The sequence below is a fragment of the Stenella coeruleoalba genome, assembly GCF_951394435.1.
Source record: "Stenella coeruleoalba genome assembly, chromosome: 10".
Classification (NCBI taxonomy): Eukaryota; Metazoa; Chordata; class Mammalia; order Artiodactyla; family Delphinidae; genus Stenella; species Stenella coeruleoalba.
In genome coordinates, this window is record NC_137156.1 from 53,188,073 (window position 1) to 53,202,312 (window position 14,240).

The 14,240-nt window shown below is 48.4% G+C and overlaps 1 protein-coding gene across 1 annotated transcript in view; it reads left to right on the plus strand.

Moving 5' to 3' along the window:
- TRIM71 (tripartite motif containing 71) overlaps positions 1–14,240 on the plus strand; it is a 65,516-nt gene that overhangs the window by 43,590 nt on the left and 7,686 nt on the right. The window contains exons 2-3 of the mRNA XM_079934741.1: positions 4,820–4,987; positions 10,646–10,780. Of these exons, the coding sequence (XP_079790867.1) occupies positions 4,820–4,987; positions 10,646–10,780 (303 nt within the window). The remainder of the gene's footprint in view (positions 1–4,819; positions 4,988–10,645; positions 10,781–14,240) is intronic.

Sequence of the window (14,240 nt, forward strand, 5' to 3'; positions counted from 1 at the left end):
GCCTGGCTCCCTGGTGTCCCCGTGCCGGCCTTTCATGTAGGTCTGATCTTGTTTGGGAACAGAAATTGGCACTTGACAACCTTTGTTCTTCACATGAATGGAGGTTGACCTGACATCAAGTTATTAAATTTGAGAAGCCTTACTGTCCACACATGCAAGTAGATTTTTTTCTTCTGATTTGTCAAATGATGTAGCAGTTGAATATATTATCAAATTGACAATTCTGGGCTTTGTAAAGAACAATATAAAAGGATATTCACTGTGGCATTGCTTGTGAGTTTTCAAAAATCAGGAAACGACACTAAAATCCTGTCATCTGCAGGCGACATACCATGCAGCCATTCATAAAACAGGCAGCCCAACTCAAAACATTCTCCCAGTTAATATAATTAAGTGAAAAGGTCTAGTATAATGCTCTCCTATTTGTGTCTTTAAAAAGTTCACCTATGCATAGAATATAGCATATTTTTGGATGATTATGTAAAAAAGTAGAAACAACTGAAAAATTGGGTCAGATTTTTTAAAAATTTATTTATGGCTGCGTTGGGTGTTCGTTGCTGCACGCGGTCTTTGTCTAGTTGCAGCGAGTGGGGGCTACTCTTCCGCGGGCTTCTCATTGCCGTAGCCTCTCTCGTTGCGGAAAATGGGCTCTAGGCACAGGGGCTTCAGTAGTTGCAGCACCTGGGCTCAGTAGTTGTGGCGCACGGGCTTAGTTGCTCCGAGGCATGTGGGATCTTTCTGGACCAGGGATAGAGCCTGTGTCCCCTGCATTGGCAGGCGGATTCTTGACCACTGTGCCACCAGGGAAGTCCCTGGGGCAGATTTTTAAAAAACGACTTGCACCTGTGTATCTTCTTGCATTAAAAATGCATATGTGTTCCCTAACTTGTCTTAAAAAGTTTCCGACTCCTTTCCCCCAGAAAGAAGTAACTTGTCCACAGCTGGACTCTGCTGTCTTGAGCTGGTGGTGATTGTGTAAGAAGGAGGGTCCAGATTCCTTTCTTTCACCTCTTCGCAGGCCCGCCAAGACCACAGCTCTGGCCAGAGATGTAGGAGGGCTTCTGCGAGTTTGAGAACACTGGCATTCAATGTATTTTCCCTAAATCAAGTAAAGCTTGGTTTTGGTGTTGTTGGATAGACTTAGTTGCGTGGCTGGACTTTACTCCTTGAATTTGGTTTACCAGTTTTTCATAGGAGAGCCTGCCGAGTGTTACATACAGATAAGGCTTCTGGTTGTCACCAGCCCACCTCCCCTTCGTGTCTGTAGTGGTGGGTGGAGACCTCCTTGTGTCTAGGCCTGAGTTTGTGGGAGGCCGCATGTCCCCAGTCATTTTAAGGGATGTCAAAGAAACCTCAAAAAGTAAGTTTATAGCAGTTAATATTTATTATCTCAGTTGGGGGATCTTGACAATGAGAGGCCCCCTCCATACTTTTCTGTTTACACTTCTCACTGATGTGGATAGTTGTATTTTAACCTGGTGCTCCAACGTGAGTGAGTGAGAGTGTGTGTGTGTGTGTGTGTGTGTGTGTGTGTGTGTGTGTGTGTGTGTGTTCCTTGTTGGATCACATGTATCAGTAATATAAAATGTAGAACATTCTTGTTCGTTAACGGAGCACTTTATTTAAGCCCTGGCTAAGGTAAACCTGCCTGCTTGGTATTTTTATTTATTTATTTATTTCCTCCAACCCCCGCCCCCCCCACCCCCATTCCTCTCCTGCTGGGCTCACATTCCTAGGTCTTTGTCTCCGCTGGTATTTTAGAAATTTTGGGAGAGGAAGGCAGTGGGTGGGGCGTGTTCTGGAAGCTGGGGGCAGGGGAGAGGGTGGTCACTTGCAAGGTCAGAGGTCAGGCCTGCCCCATTCAGCTGGGCAGCCAGATTGTCGCCATGTGGGGGGGGAGGGGGGCGTGTCCACACATCTGCCCGGGAAGCCCCGAACAGGCAGCCTCAGGCCTTGGAATTCCTGCCGCCAGAGGACCGCTCCTTCCCAGAGCCACAGTTCATGGCCTCTGCCACATTTCTTTCTGGCGGTGGGCCCTCTGAACAGTCATCCAGTTTATTCTTTTAAAGTAACCTTAAGTAAGCTGGTTCAGAGAGAGTTGCACCCATGCACACCCGTGTGCACCTTTGCCTATTCACTGAGTTTCATAAGCTATAAAATTGTAAGTTTTTGACCTTAGAAATTGCCAGGTGAGTGAGATGTGGAGCTTCTAAATGGAGTGTGACATCTTCCCAAAGTTTTACTCTGATATTTCACTAGAAAGTTTCCAAAATGTGGGACTTCCCTGGTGGTCCAGTGGTTAAAACTCCATGCTTCCACTGCAAGGGGCCCAGGTTTGATCCCTGGTCGGGGAAACTAAAGTCCCACGTGCTGAATGGTGTGGCCAAAAAAAAATTTTTACAAAATGTGATCGCATTTTCAGGTTTTAGACAGTGTGTTCTTTTTTTAAAAAAATCAACAGTTAATTAAAAGCACCACTGAGGCTCTACTTTTACCCACTTATACTGTCACCCCCAGCCCCACCCCGTGGTCCTACAGTCAGCCTGGAACTGCAGAAGCAGTGGCGCTTCCAAGATCACAGGGTGTTCTAGGCGATTAGAGCTGTGTCAATCCCACGTGAAACACTGTCAGGTGGGGTCACATCCAAGCACCCCCGTTTGCCCATTTTAGAGGTACCTGGGCTCTCAAGCCTGGACATGCGGGGGCCTGCAGCCTAAGGTTCTTCCCCACTCGCAGGAGCCCCACAGACTCCTAAAGCAGGGGGACACTAGTCAGTCCACACAGTTGTCCAAGAAAAGGTAGCTCCTGAGCAGAGGTAAAGAGAAGATTGCTTAGTTGTTTGGTAAGAACAGGGAGCCTTGTGGCAGGAGATTTTCACACTTCACATTAGCAGGAGTGATCCCTTTATTCCCGTGACAAATGGAGGGAGCAGAGGGGAGGGATGTGGTTGAGTCGTGGAAACTGGCCGGAGAATTGCTTTAGCACCATGTCGTAAAATGAGAGTGTCGGGGCATTTCCCCATATTTACCCAGTTTAGCATTTTTCGGTTAGTATCTAAGGCTGGCTTGGGAATTTTAGATTTATCAAACGAGAAAGATTAGATAGTCTCTAAATGGTGGACCTTCTTCAAAAAGTGATTAGCCTTCACAAAGGAAGGCAGATGCCTCCTGGGTTCCGTCTCCCACGGTACAGCACGGGACAAAAATCGGCACTAAAGTTACAAACCCGATCACGTTTCCCTCCTGTAAAAGAGGGTCCAGAAAACTTGCCGTATCACAACCATTTCTTCAAAGTAGGAACGTGATATCCTAAGTCTTTCCTTTTTCCATTCCTGGATCCCAGAGTTCCCAGAGAAGCAACCTAACCCCTGCTGGATCACACACCCCCTACGTGGAGCAGCCTGTTTGGCTGACAGTCATTTCCTCGTGGACACGCACTACGCCGAGACTTTGGTTGCAATAAAATAAATAACCTGGAGAATGAGAGGAGCCGCGTTCTCGCTCTGCCCCAGGCCCTTTCTGTGTGGGACTTGGAGCCTAATAGGAACTTTCTGGGTCTCTGTGCTTTGTGCTTTGGACAGGGTAACCATCTTCCGTGCGTTGGGACGAGCCCTTGTTCCCTGTGCAGCCTCCTCCCCTGGAGATTGAGTGCTTGTGTATGTGAAAGACACCCCCCCCCCCCACACACACACACATGGCCCCTTCCCTGCCTGTCGAGTGTTGGCTCGCTTTCCTTCACCCCAGGTGTACCAGAGGCAAACTGAAGCTCTGCTCTTGAAAGCAAGCCAGCAAACATTTATAGACAGCGGCCCTACGTGCCGGCTCTGGGGAGGGATGCAACGGGACTGGCCCCGTTCTGTGCCAAGGAGCTTTGGCTCCTGAGAGCTCGGCTCTCAGGCAGGTTTATCAGCAGGTGGAGGTGGTGCCAAGCCGCTCCCCCCCACCAGCACGCAGGGCCCCAGGGAGGCACAGAGCATCGTATAAACAGCGCTGTCAGCACCGGCTGCCTCCCAGGGTCAGCTCCTTGGAACAACTTGGCAGGAAGAAGAAAGACAAGAAGCTGGCTGACTTTACCATTAGCCTTTGGCCCCTGTTCCAGAAGCTTAAGCCCGCACCTTGCTTGAGTGCCTTGGGTGTGCTCGTGTCCTTGATGGGGGGACGGTGGCAGCCAGCTGCCGTGTGAGGGGGATTGATCCTGGCCCCCAGCCTGGTTTCCACCCCAGAGCGTGGGGTGGCGAGAGGAACTTGTCGATTTATCCTTTCATTCCGGCCACCAATCTCAGACCAGGGAGACAATCTTGGAACCTTTCTGGGTAATTAATCTCAGATACAGGGAAATCTCTTATGGAGGATGATTGTTTTCTTTTGTTTTAAATAGTTTTATTCGTATGACTGTATAATTATTGTCATTTACTAAGGTCAATTGATGAGCAGCACATTTTATTTTTTTAATCTATTTTTTTCGGCCACACTGAGCGGCATGCGGAATCTTAGCTCCCCAAGCAGGGATCGAACCCGTGCCCCTTGTAGTGGAAGCGCAGAGTCTTAAGCACTGGACCCCCAGGGAAGTCTTTGGAGGATCATTTTGTTTCATCTTTGCCTTTGTGGTGTCTCAGTTGTGGTTGTGAATGGAACTGGAGTAGAACGAGGGTGTGGGTTGTTTTTCTTTGGGTGGGGATGGGGGGAGCAAGTTGTCCTCACAGTCGCCTGCGGGTATCCCGCTCCCTATGCGGTGTGCTTGTTTATTGTGGGGTCCTGAGATCCAGAGCACCCCGCCACCACCCCCTTGTCATTAACACCTGGCCCTCTCTGGTCCCCAGGTGCTGCACCTGTACTGTGACACGTGCTCAGTGCCCATCTGCCGAGAGTGTACTGTGGGCCGGCACGGCGGCCACAGCTTCGTCTACCTCCAGGAGGCGCTGCAGGACTCACGGGCGCTCACCATCCAGCTGCTGGCTGATGCCCAGCAGGGCCGCCAGGCCATCCAGGTCAGTCCCTCCCCACCCTTCACCTGTTTCCCTGGTTCTTTCTTGCGTATAAAACCTTTACCACTCCCTTTCAGATGGCATGTGTAGATTATTGGGCAGACTCCAGTGTCTGGAGGCCATGGGACAACGACCCACATGAGCCCATGTGACACCCACGCAACAGCAGTCACATGGGGGTGGGCAGTGCACGGAGACCTCACAGTATGGTGAAGATGACAGTGATGTGGCTGGAGTTACTGGCTGGTCAGGGCTTCTTCCAGATACCCTGCCTGGACCCCTTCACATCAGCTGCCTGTTTGCCATCCAGCCGCCTCCCCAAATGCAAGTGGATATTAGGGTGTTCAGTCAGGACTCTAGAAAGACTGGGTGCTCACCTTGCTACTCAGATTTGTTTATAGGTGAGAAATAAGTGAGCATGGGAAATTTTATTTAAGGTTGAATCTCAGACTCTTTCTTGGGTGATAAATAAAGGTCATGCCATGGTTATTTACTTATTTATTTTTAATTTAATTTTATTGGAAGCATTAGCTATTGCTGTGCTATGCCATGCTATTTTATTCTATTCTATTGGAAGCATTAGACGTCCTGGTAATTTAGACCCTTGTTTCTGTTGAATTCCCATCCCTTTGGGGCTAGGAAGGGCCACGTGTAACTCTGAGATATAGTGAAGTTCTCTTACATAGGCAGGTAATAGTGTGCCTTTATTTTTGAATCTTCTTGCCTGATCCAGGTGACAAGGTTTTAGGAAGACAAAAAAATCATAGGTTGTTTCCCTCATCTGATAGGATAAGCTTGAAAGTCAAGAAACTGCTAGGACTTCCCTGGTGGCGCAATGGTTAAGAATCCACCTGCCAGTATAGGGGACACGGGTTCGATCCCTGGTCCGGGAAGATCCCACATGCTGTGGAGCAACTGAGCCCGCAAGCCACAACTACTGAGCCCACGTGCCACAACTGCTGAAGCCCGTGCTCTGCAAAAAGAGAAGCCACTGCAATGAGAAGCCTGCGCACTGCAATGAAGTATAGCCCCCACTCGCCACAACTAGAGAAAGCCTGCGCACAGCAACGAAGATCCAACACAGCCATAAATAGATAGATAGATAGAAAAATATTTTAAAAAGTAATCGAGTAGGAAACTGTTTAGAACGAGTATTTGAATACATGAATTATTTTTAACATAAGACTTTTTGGAAATGGTAAAGAATCGATCGTGTGTTCTAGGGTGGGCAGATGGTTTAGGATTTTAATAAGTTTCTCAGCAGCTATCAGCATTCCTATGTGTGATACTGAAGTGATCTTTCTGATGAGTCAAGTAATCTGATATCCAAGTCACTTTCACTCTTGATGAAAATACAACATTTTGGTCACTTATGTAATTAGAGGATTTCATAAAGGTGCACAGATTCCCCGGGGGACATCCAGAGTTTGGGTCAGGAATATAGTTGCTCTCCATGTAAGACAGCCTTGATTCGTTACTTTTATTTCTTTCATCACATTTAGGATGCCATTAACTGTAAGATATGCACATTTATTTTATATACAGCTAACAAAGGGAAAAAGCCCACTGACAGTGTTAAGATGAATCATAGTTTCAAAGATATTAAATGTGATAAAAATTACATTTTAGAGTGAACTACAGTAATTCCCCCATCTGGTACCGGTATGGTGGCCTTTGAGCTTATGGGTGACACTTGCATTCTCTAGTATCTTCTATCAGGACACTTTAAATACCTGTCATCAGGGCACCACTGTTCTCCATGGCAGACATCACTAATCACTTTCTGCACCCTTCCCTGTGAAACCCAGATTTGGCCTCAGACTCCTCCTCAGTACTAAGTGGCCACCACTCAGCAGTCAAATGGCATCACTGACTTGCCTCAACTTCGAGTGTTTGATTGAATCTGTTAACATTTGAAGTTAACATTTTTTCTCAAGCCCCCATGCTTGTTAGGTGACCCACCCTCCCTTTTTCCTTCCTTTCTTTCCTTCTCTTTCTTTCTTGCAAATGTTTCTGTTTTCAGAGTTTCCCCAGCCCTTTTACCCACTGCCGTTTTCCCCCAACCCACCTGCCTCTTGGCGTCCTTCAAATGCCCTGCTTAGATAATGGAAACTAGTTAAGCAGGTCCTGGTCTGCACGTCTTGGAATGCAGTGCTTGCCGGGGTGTTGTGTAGGATTTGGAGAGGAAAGCTCCATTTGGTCTCTTCACATAGGACTTTTATGACTAGGAATGGGAATGACTCAAATTATAGCCAGAGCTTTGCTCCCCTTTGACCTATTTGGAAAATGGAAGAAATAGTTCCTGTCATAGATGGGAGTTAACACAGGGCCTGCTAGGGACCTAGGAGGAAACAGTAGGAGCAGCCTGGCTAGGAGGGTAGGCGGCGAGCAGACACTGGCTGTGCATGCAGAGGGGATGGTCATTGCTCTCCGGCCAGTTCTTGCCCTGTAGGCATGTGTACCTGTTATTTCCATATCTTCTGATTTTAATGGAAATTCAGTTTGGTTAAGTAATAGAAGGCAGTTTGTGGCCTTTGCTTTCCATCGAGGAAGCGTTAAAGAAATGTTGTGGACATAGGCTTGGTTGCCTCAGTCAGAATTGATGTGGATACCAGCTCTGTGCTAATTAATAACCAACACATCTGAAAACAGGGTGTACCAGTTAATAACCTACCAACCTACCCTTTCACAGTTGTGCAGTGTGAGGCTGGGGCTGCAGTGTTCATTTCAAACCATGTGCCTGGAAGTGGGGAGAAGGGACTTACTTCTTCCTTTTGACTTCCTGTTCTTATCAGCAGTATTTTTTTACCCTGGCAGCAGAAGTTGGTTCCAGTTTCTAGCTTTTGTCACTCCCAGAATGAGCTGGGCCTGGGGTGCCCCTCCCCCATACTTCTGGGTCCTGGTAACCCCTACTTTCTTTGTTCTCTGAGCCCAAGGGGTGGTAGCTACTGACTGCAGTTACTGCAGTCTGTCTTAATCATCAGTGTGCCCTTTGCATTAGCAGTTCCCCGCTTCCCGTTTAACCAAATTCCCTGTATTAAATCGTCTCTGCTTAAACGTCTAGTGAGGTTTCTCTTCTTCTGAATTAATCCTGACAGACAGCCCGAGACACCCTGTTATGGTATCTGCTTACATGCACACTTATTTGATCCGTCAGTCTAACTTTTTTTTTTTTTTTTGCGGTACACGGGCCTCTCACTGTCGTGGCCTCTCCCGTTGCGGAGCACAGGCTCCGGACGCACAGGCTCAGCGGCCATGGCTCACGGGCCCAGCCGCTCCGCGGCATGTGGGATCTTCCCGGACCGGGGCACGAACCCGTGTCCCCTGCATCGGCAGGCGGGCTTTCCACCACTGCGCCACCAGGGAAGCCCGTCAGTCTAACTTTTTGTGTTTCGGGTAATTTGGATACAGCCATCTATTTCAACTTGTTGGCTACTGTATTAGTTTCCTAGGGCTGCTATAAACCGGGTAACTTAAAACAATAGGAATTTGTTTTCTCACGATTCTGGAGGATAGAAGTCAAAAATCAAGGTGTCAGCAGGGCTGTGCTCCATGTGAAGCCTCTAAGGAAGAACCTTTCCTTGCTTCTTCTTGCAGGTCGTGGTCTGCACGTCTTGGCTTGTACTTGCCTTACTTCCATTTTCTGCCTCCATCCTCACATGGCCCTATGGGATATCAGTCACTGCATTTAGGACTTACCCTAGTCCAATATGACCTCATCTTAACCACGTTCTGAAGTTGCAGGCACGCCTGGAGTTTGGCAGGACGATATTTAACCCAGTGCAGTTATGTAGTGCTTTGATAGGACACGGTTTATGGCCGTAGACACGAGCAAGTATAAAATGTATAGATTGTCCCTGTTAGAACCCAGTGCTAAGTACTGTGCACTGTGTACCTGGCCCACCTTAGTTCAGTCTGTAATGACACTTGGGACAGGATAGTAAAGATGGAACGGAAACACTGTGGATAGGTGTCCTTTACTTCTGATTTTAGAGAAGAAGTGGCATCTGAGCTAGGTTTTGAGATTTTAGGGTGACTTTGGAAGAGAAAGCATCCCAGGCCAAACTGTGAGCCACCCAGATCGGCCAGGTGCCAGCTCCTATCCGCTCAGTGGATCCTTAGGCCTCACGGGGATGGGGGCAGGGAATGCAGTGAGCAGGTGTCATCAGACTGAGAGCAAGAAAGGTGGTCAGTTAGGGGTCCCAGTTGTAAGTGACTGAATGAGTCATAGCTGATTAGCCGGGAGCATATTCATGAAAATAAGGCTGGTCATGTATTGTTTGATTCCATTTGTGTGAAATATCCAGGATAGACAAGTCTGTAGAGACTGTAGGTTATGCATGCCATGGGGGAGAGGGAGGGGAGATGGAGAACGACTGCTTCACAGGCGTGGGAAGCTTCGTTTTGGGTAGAGAAGGTGTTCTGGAGCCGGACAGTGGTGGTGACTGCACCACATTGCATGTGCTGAATGTCACTCGTGGGACATTTTATGCTGCGTGTATTTTATTACTACAATTTAAAAACAAAACAAGGTAGGAAGTGTGAATAGGCCTATCTGTATGATGCGAGCTAAGTAGGATGAGGGGAGGGGATGACCAGGGGCTGGACTCAGCTCTTCCCATATATTGTCCTGCATTTTTCTCACTTTCACTCCGAAGTTGGAGAAGGGCAGGAGCTTGTCTGAACTGGTAGGAGGTGGAGCTAGGATTTGAACCTGGGTTTCCTGAGCCCTAGGATGACCATCCGGCCTGGCTTGTCCAGGACTGTGCCCGCTTTAGATGTGTCTTGTGTCCCAGAAACCGTTCTCTGCAGGGCACACAGAAGACTGGTCACCTGTAGCTGATTCCTGAACCCAGGCAGGTTCTAAACCCTTGAGGCTTCCCTGAGTCCCTCCTGATCTGGGACACCTGCTCTGAAGCCTGTTGCAGCATTAGCAATCAGTTTGAACTCCCTGATTTAATACCTCAGTGTCTCCAGTCCTTGTGGCTTTTCAAGGCACATCATGTAATATTCATGAAAACACCAGGCCTCTGTCTGGATTAATTTTTTATGAACAATCATACGTCTGATTAAACGGGCTGATTTACGGGGGCTGATGGTACAGGGTTGGGGCCTGGGGGTGCAGAGGTGGTCTCTGGCCATAGGCAGGGCTTCTCAGGTGCATCAGACACTGTTTCCCAGTTTGCACTTGGTGTTGGTTCTGAGCTGGGCTGCAGCCTGTTGCACACCTTCTCCCGAGGGATGTGCCCAGCCTGCGAGATTTCCCCCAGGTGGGGAGCCTGGCCGGAAAGTCTGTGGAAAGTTGCTCGTGCATCTGCAGTAGAACATTTCACATCTGATCCCCAGTCTGTTTTGGGCTGTGACCCAGCTACACTGGTTTCACTGTGTCAGACTATCTCTTAATAGTCCTGACATTCACTTTGTAGGTGCCATTTCTTATACAAAGAAATGCAGCCCTTGCCAAGCAGCTCCTTCAGTTACATGTCAAACAGATGCCCTTCTCTCCCCCAGTGCCTGCTTTCTTTCCAAGGACGTGGACCTCGAGGTCTGGGCTGGGGGCCTAAGGCGTTAGTTTTTCGGGGCTGAAGAAAGCAGCCTTAAGTGCTGCGTGTGAGGAGGGAAGGTACTTCTCTTGCTCTGAGATTGTTTTTGGTTTTCCAGCTGAGCATCGAGCAGGCCCAGACGGTGGCAGAGCAGGTGGAGATGAAGGCAAAAGTGGTACAGTCGGAGGTCAAAGCCGTGACTGCAAGACACAAGAAGGCCCTGGAGGAACGGGAGTGTGAGCTGCTGTGGAAGGTAATGTGGCGGGGGGGGGGGGTTGCACGCCCACCCCACCCTTGGGCTCCTCGGTGGCCGGCACGGCCTCTGAACCACAGCATGGTGACAGCATGCTGATGTCACACCCTGGATCCCGGCTCTGAGTTTAGAACACTTGGTAGTTTTCTCCTAAGTTTGTCTGCAGAAAGATGCAGGGGTTCCCCTCCGAGCAGTAAGACGACAAGAAGCCTTTTCAGAAGCGGTCAGGTCCCCGAGACTGGACAGAGTCTCAAGTTTTCTATTGCAGGCACTCAGGTGGAAGCAGAAAGAAGGGAGTACAATGGAGACTGCTGTTAGGAAAGCAGGCTGCTAACACACGTCCTTAGTTTTGGTGTCCCGGCTGTTTGGACTTCCTGACCCCTTGTGGAAAACCAGTTTTCCACTTGTGGGGGCAGTGAGCGAGTGCCCTTTCTTCCTGTTGGAGCCGGAAAGAGCGCTGAGCGTGCTGGTGTGCTGTTTAGATAAAATCAGCTGGAGGGATGACTCGCCCCGCCCACGTCCCCCCCCCCCCCCCCCCCCCGCAGCATTTTCTTCTCTGATCTTGCGCTCTCGCTCAGGTAGAAGAGGGCAGCGCCTAAGAGGGGCCAGTACCTCACGCCAGTTCAACTGGGATCACCTTCTCTGAACCCAGAAGCAAGACTATACAGAGCTGATGTGAACGGGTGTGTTTGAGTGTGTGGTGCTTGTTTGGCTCACTGCAAACTATATGATGGTGGGGACCGCATGTCGATTTCTGAAAGTGATCCTCGCCAATTTCCTGTCCCCTAAAAGAGTAAATTGTATTGGCCTTTGGGAAGGCTGTGTGGGCTTTTGCATTGCCTCTTCCTTTGAGTTAGCTCTGTATCTAGCTGCTTTCTGCTGCTTCTGACTCTCTACTGCCTTTTGACAGAAGAGAAGAGTCCTTGGATGGAAACAGTCCAAGATTTAATTCACATGATTTGTTCAGGCACCTTTGTGGGCCTGACACAGTTTTCAGACCCTCCGATGTCCCCAAGGTCTGCCAGTCCCATGCCACCCACGAATGTTAATTATAACTGAAAGGGGCCCCCTCCTTGCAACCTGAGAGCTCTGTGGTGAACTCTGCCACAAACTTGCTCTGCTGGATCTGCTGATGAAAAGGCCTTTGTGTGCAGGGGTTTCTGCAGATCTCACCTTAGTTACCCTCCCTCCGGTGGGGCTGAGGACCTCTCTCAAGGCAGTTCTCTTTCAGGAGGAATAGAGAGCACGTTTTTTTTTTACCGTAGGAGAAGCAAATTCGGAAGGACAGTCAGTCTCTTATTCATGTTATCAATTTTGTTTTTACTTGCCTAAAAACTCATTCTTGGATAAATCCAAAATCAGCCTGCTCATTCTGGACACGCCTCAGTCCCATTTGTGCTTGCTTTTTTTGCTGGGGTACCACACCCCAGATCCTGTGGGAGTCCCCCTTCTTCTTCACTGATCACTGATTTTTCTGCTCCCTCTTGCCTGGCTCTGTCTGGGCACCTCCTTGTTACACAGTGGTGGTGTTTTTTTCCTTGCATCCTGGTTATTGGAGATAACTTGAGTGCTGGGTGACCTAGTTATAGGTATCTGGATGCATGTCCTTTCTTGTAGCTTGTGCATTTCCAGTGGACATGGCTGCCTCTTGGCGGGTAGCTGCAACTATCCGGTTGAGGGATCAGAATTGAGGCCGAGAGGTTTGGCCCAGTGCAAAACCAAACAACAGAGCTTCTCTTTGATCTGTCCCCACACGGGCTTCTCTGCACACACACGTCCTTCCAGAGTGGACAGATGAATACACATGAATCAGATCCAGAATCATGTTATCCACCCCCCACGGGAAAATCGGATTAAAATGCAGCCCTTCCAACAGTGGACCCTTATTCTGAAGTAGACTTTCTGTGGCTTTCAAATCGGTCAAGGACTCAGAAGTCATGGTCCTCTCTGCAAAACAGCACGCACTGGCTGGGCGACTGATCTGTTCTTTTCAGAGGAAACCACTTAAACTTAGAGGACTGAGTTATTTCCTGCAAAAGAATGGAGAACTGACTGATCAGGCAGACAGAAATCCCACGTTCCCTAATAGTGTGATCTGAGTCAGAAGCAGGTCAGAACCCATGTCTACATATCACGGTGTTTTAGATTTAGAGGCCCCTTTGGAAATAATACAGACCAACAGTTGCTAAAAAGTTGGTGTCTCCAAATTTGGGGGGGTGGGACCTCTCAGGCTCCCTGATGAAGATTTCTAACCCCTGTGAAGAGAGAAAACGGGACAAGGAAAGAGCCGGGTTTGTGATCCTCGCCAAATCCTTCATTTTATTCTCTCCACACACAGGCTTTCTGTCTCTGATCACACGTGTGTGTGTGTGTGTGTGTGTGTGTGTGTGTGTGTGTGTGTGTTTATGCTGAAAGAGAGGCTGAGAGAGAAATATCCTTCAGGAGACTTTAGGCCCTCTGTACGTAGGAGCATTTTCGATTCAATGTGTTCGGAGTGCATGACCAGCCTTGTACTACAGTCCGTTGGTCTGTCCTTCCTCTGGTCCCCTTTCTGCCGCTTTTCTCTCCACGTTCAAGGCCACCTGTCCCTGACAACCCTCTGTCTAAATCAGGCCTCCCTCGTCACTGTCTGTCACACTCTTTTTCTACCCTCTAACCCCAGCACTGTCTGAAATTGTCTTGCAATATTTCTTTGCTTGCTTAGTATCTGTTGCTTTAAACTCTAAGCTCAGTGGGGCGGGGCCCATGTTTTCTATGGGCCACATGTATCTCCAGCACCTGGCACAGTGTAGGTGCTCAGTAAACGTTTCTTTGTTACACGGCTGTTTCTAACTTCTATTTAATTTCTAACTGAGAGAAAATTTGCAGGAATAATAAAAGAGCCCCTTGTATCCTTTACCCAGATTCACTGATTATTTACATCTTGTCCCATTTTCATCATTCTCTTTCAATAGGTGAGTGTGTGTGTGTGATTTGACAGTAAGTTGGAGTGTTGGAGACACTGCCCCTTTACACCTAAATGTTTCAATTTATTTCCTCTGAGCAAGGATATTCTCTTAATCACAGTTAACCAAAACCAGGAAGTCGAATCTTGATACAACACCAGTACCTAATCCTGAGTCTGTAGTCATATTTCACCAATAGTGGGTTGGTGTTTTTGTTTGGTTGGTTGGTTGGTTGGTTTGGTTTGCTTTGGTTTGGTTTGCTTTGAGTTTTTTTTGGCCATGCACGGCTTGTAAGATCTTAGTTCCCTGACCAGGGATCGAACCCACACCCCCTGCAGTGGAAGCACAGAGTCCTAACCACTGGACCATCAGGGACATCCCACCAATAGTGTGTTTAATGGCAGTGTCCTCCCAATCCAGGATCAGTTGTTGGCGTTTAGTTGTCAGGTCTCTGTAGTCATCTCCTGTGATCAGGGACAGTTCCCCAGCCTCCTCTGTCTTTGGATTTTGCCACT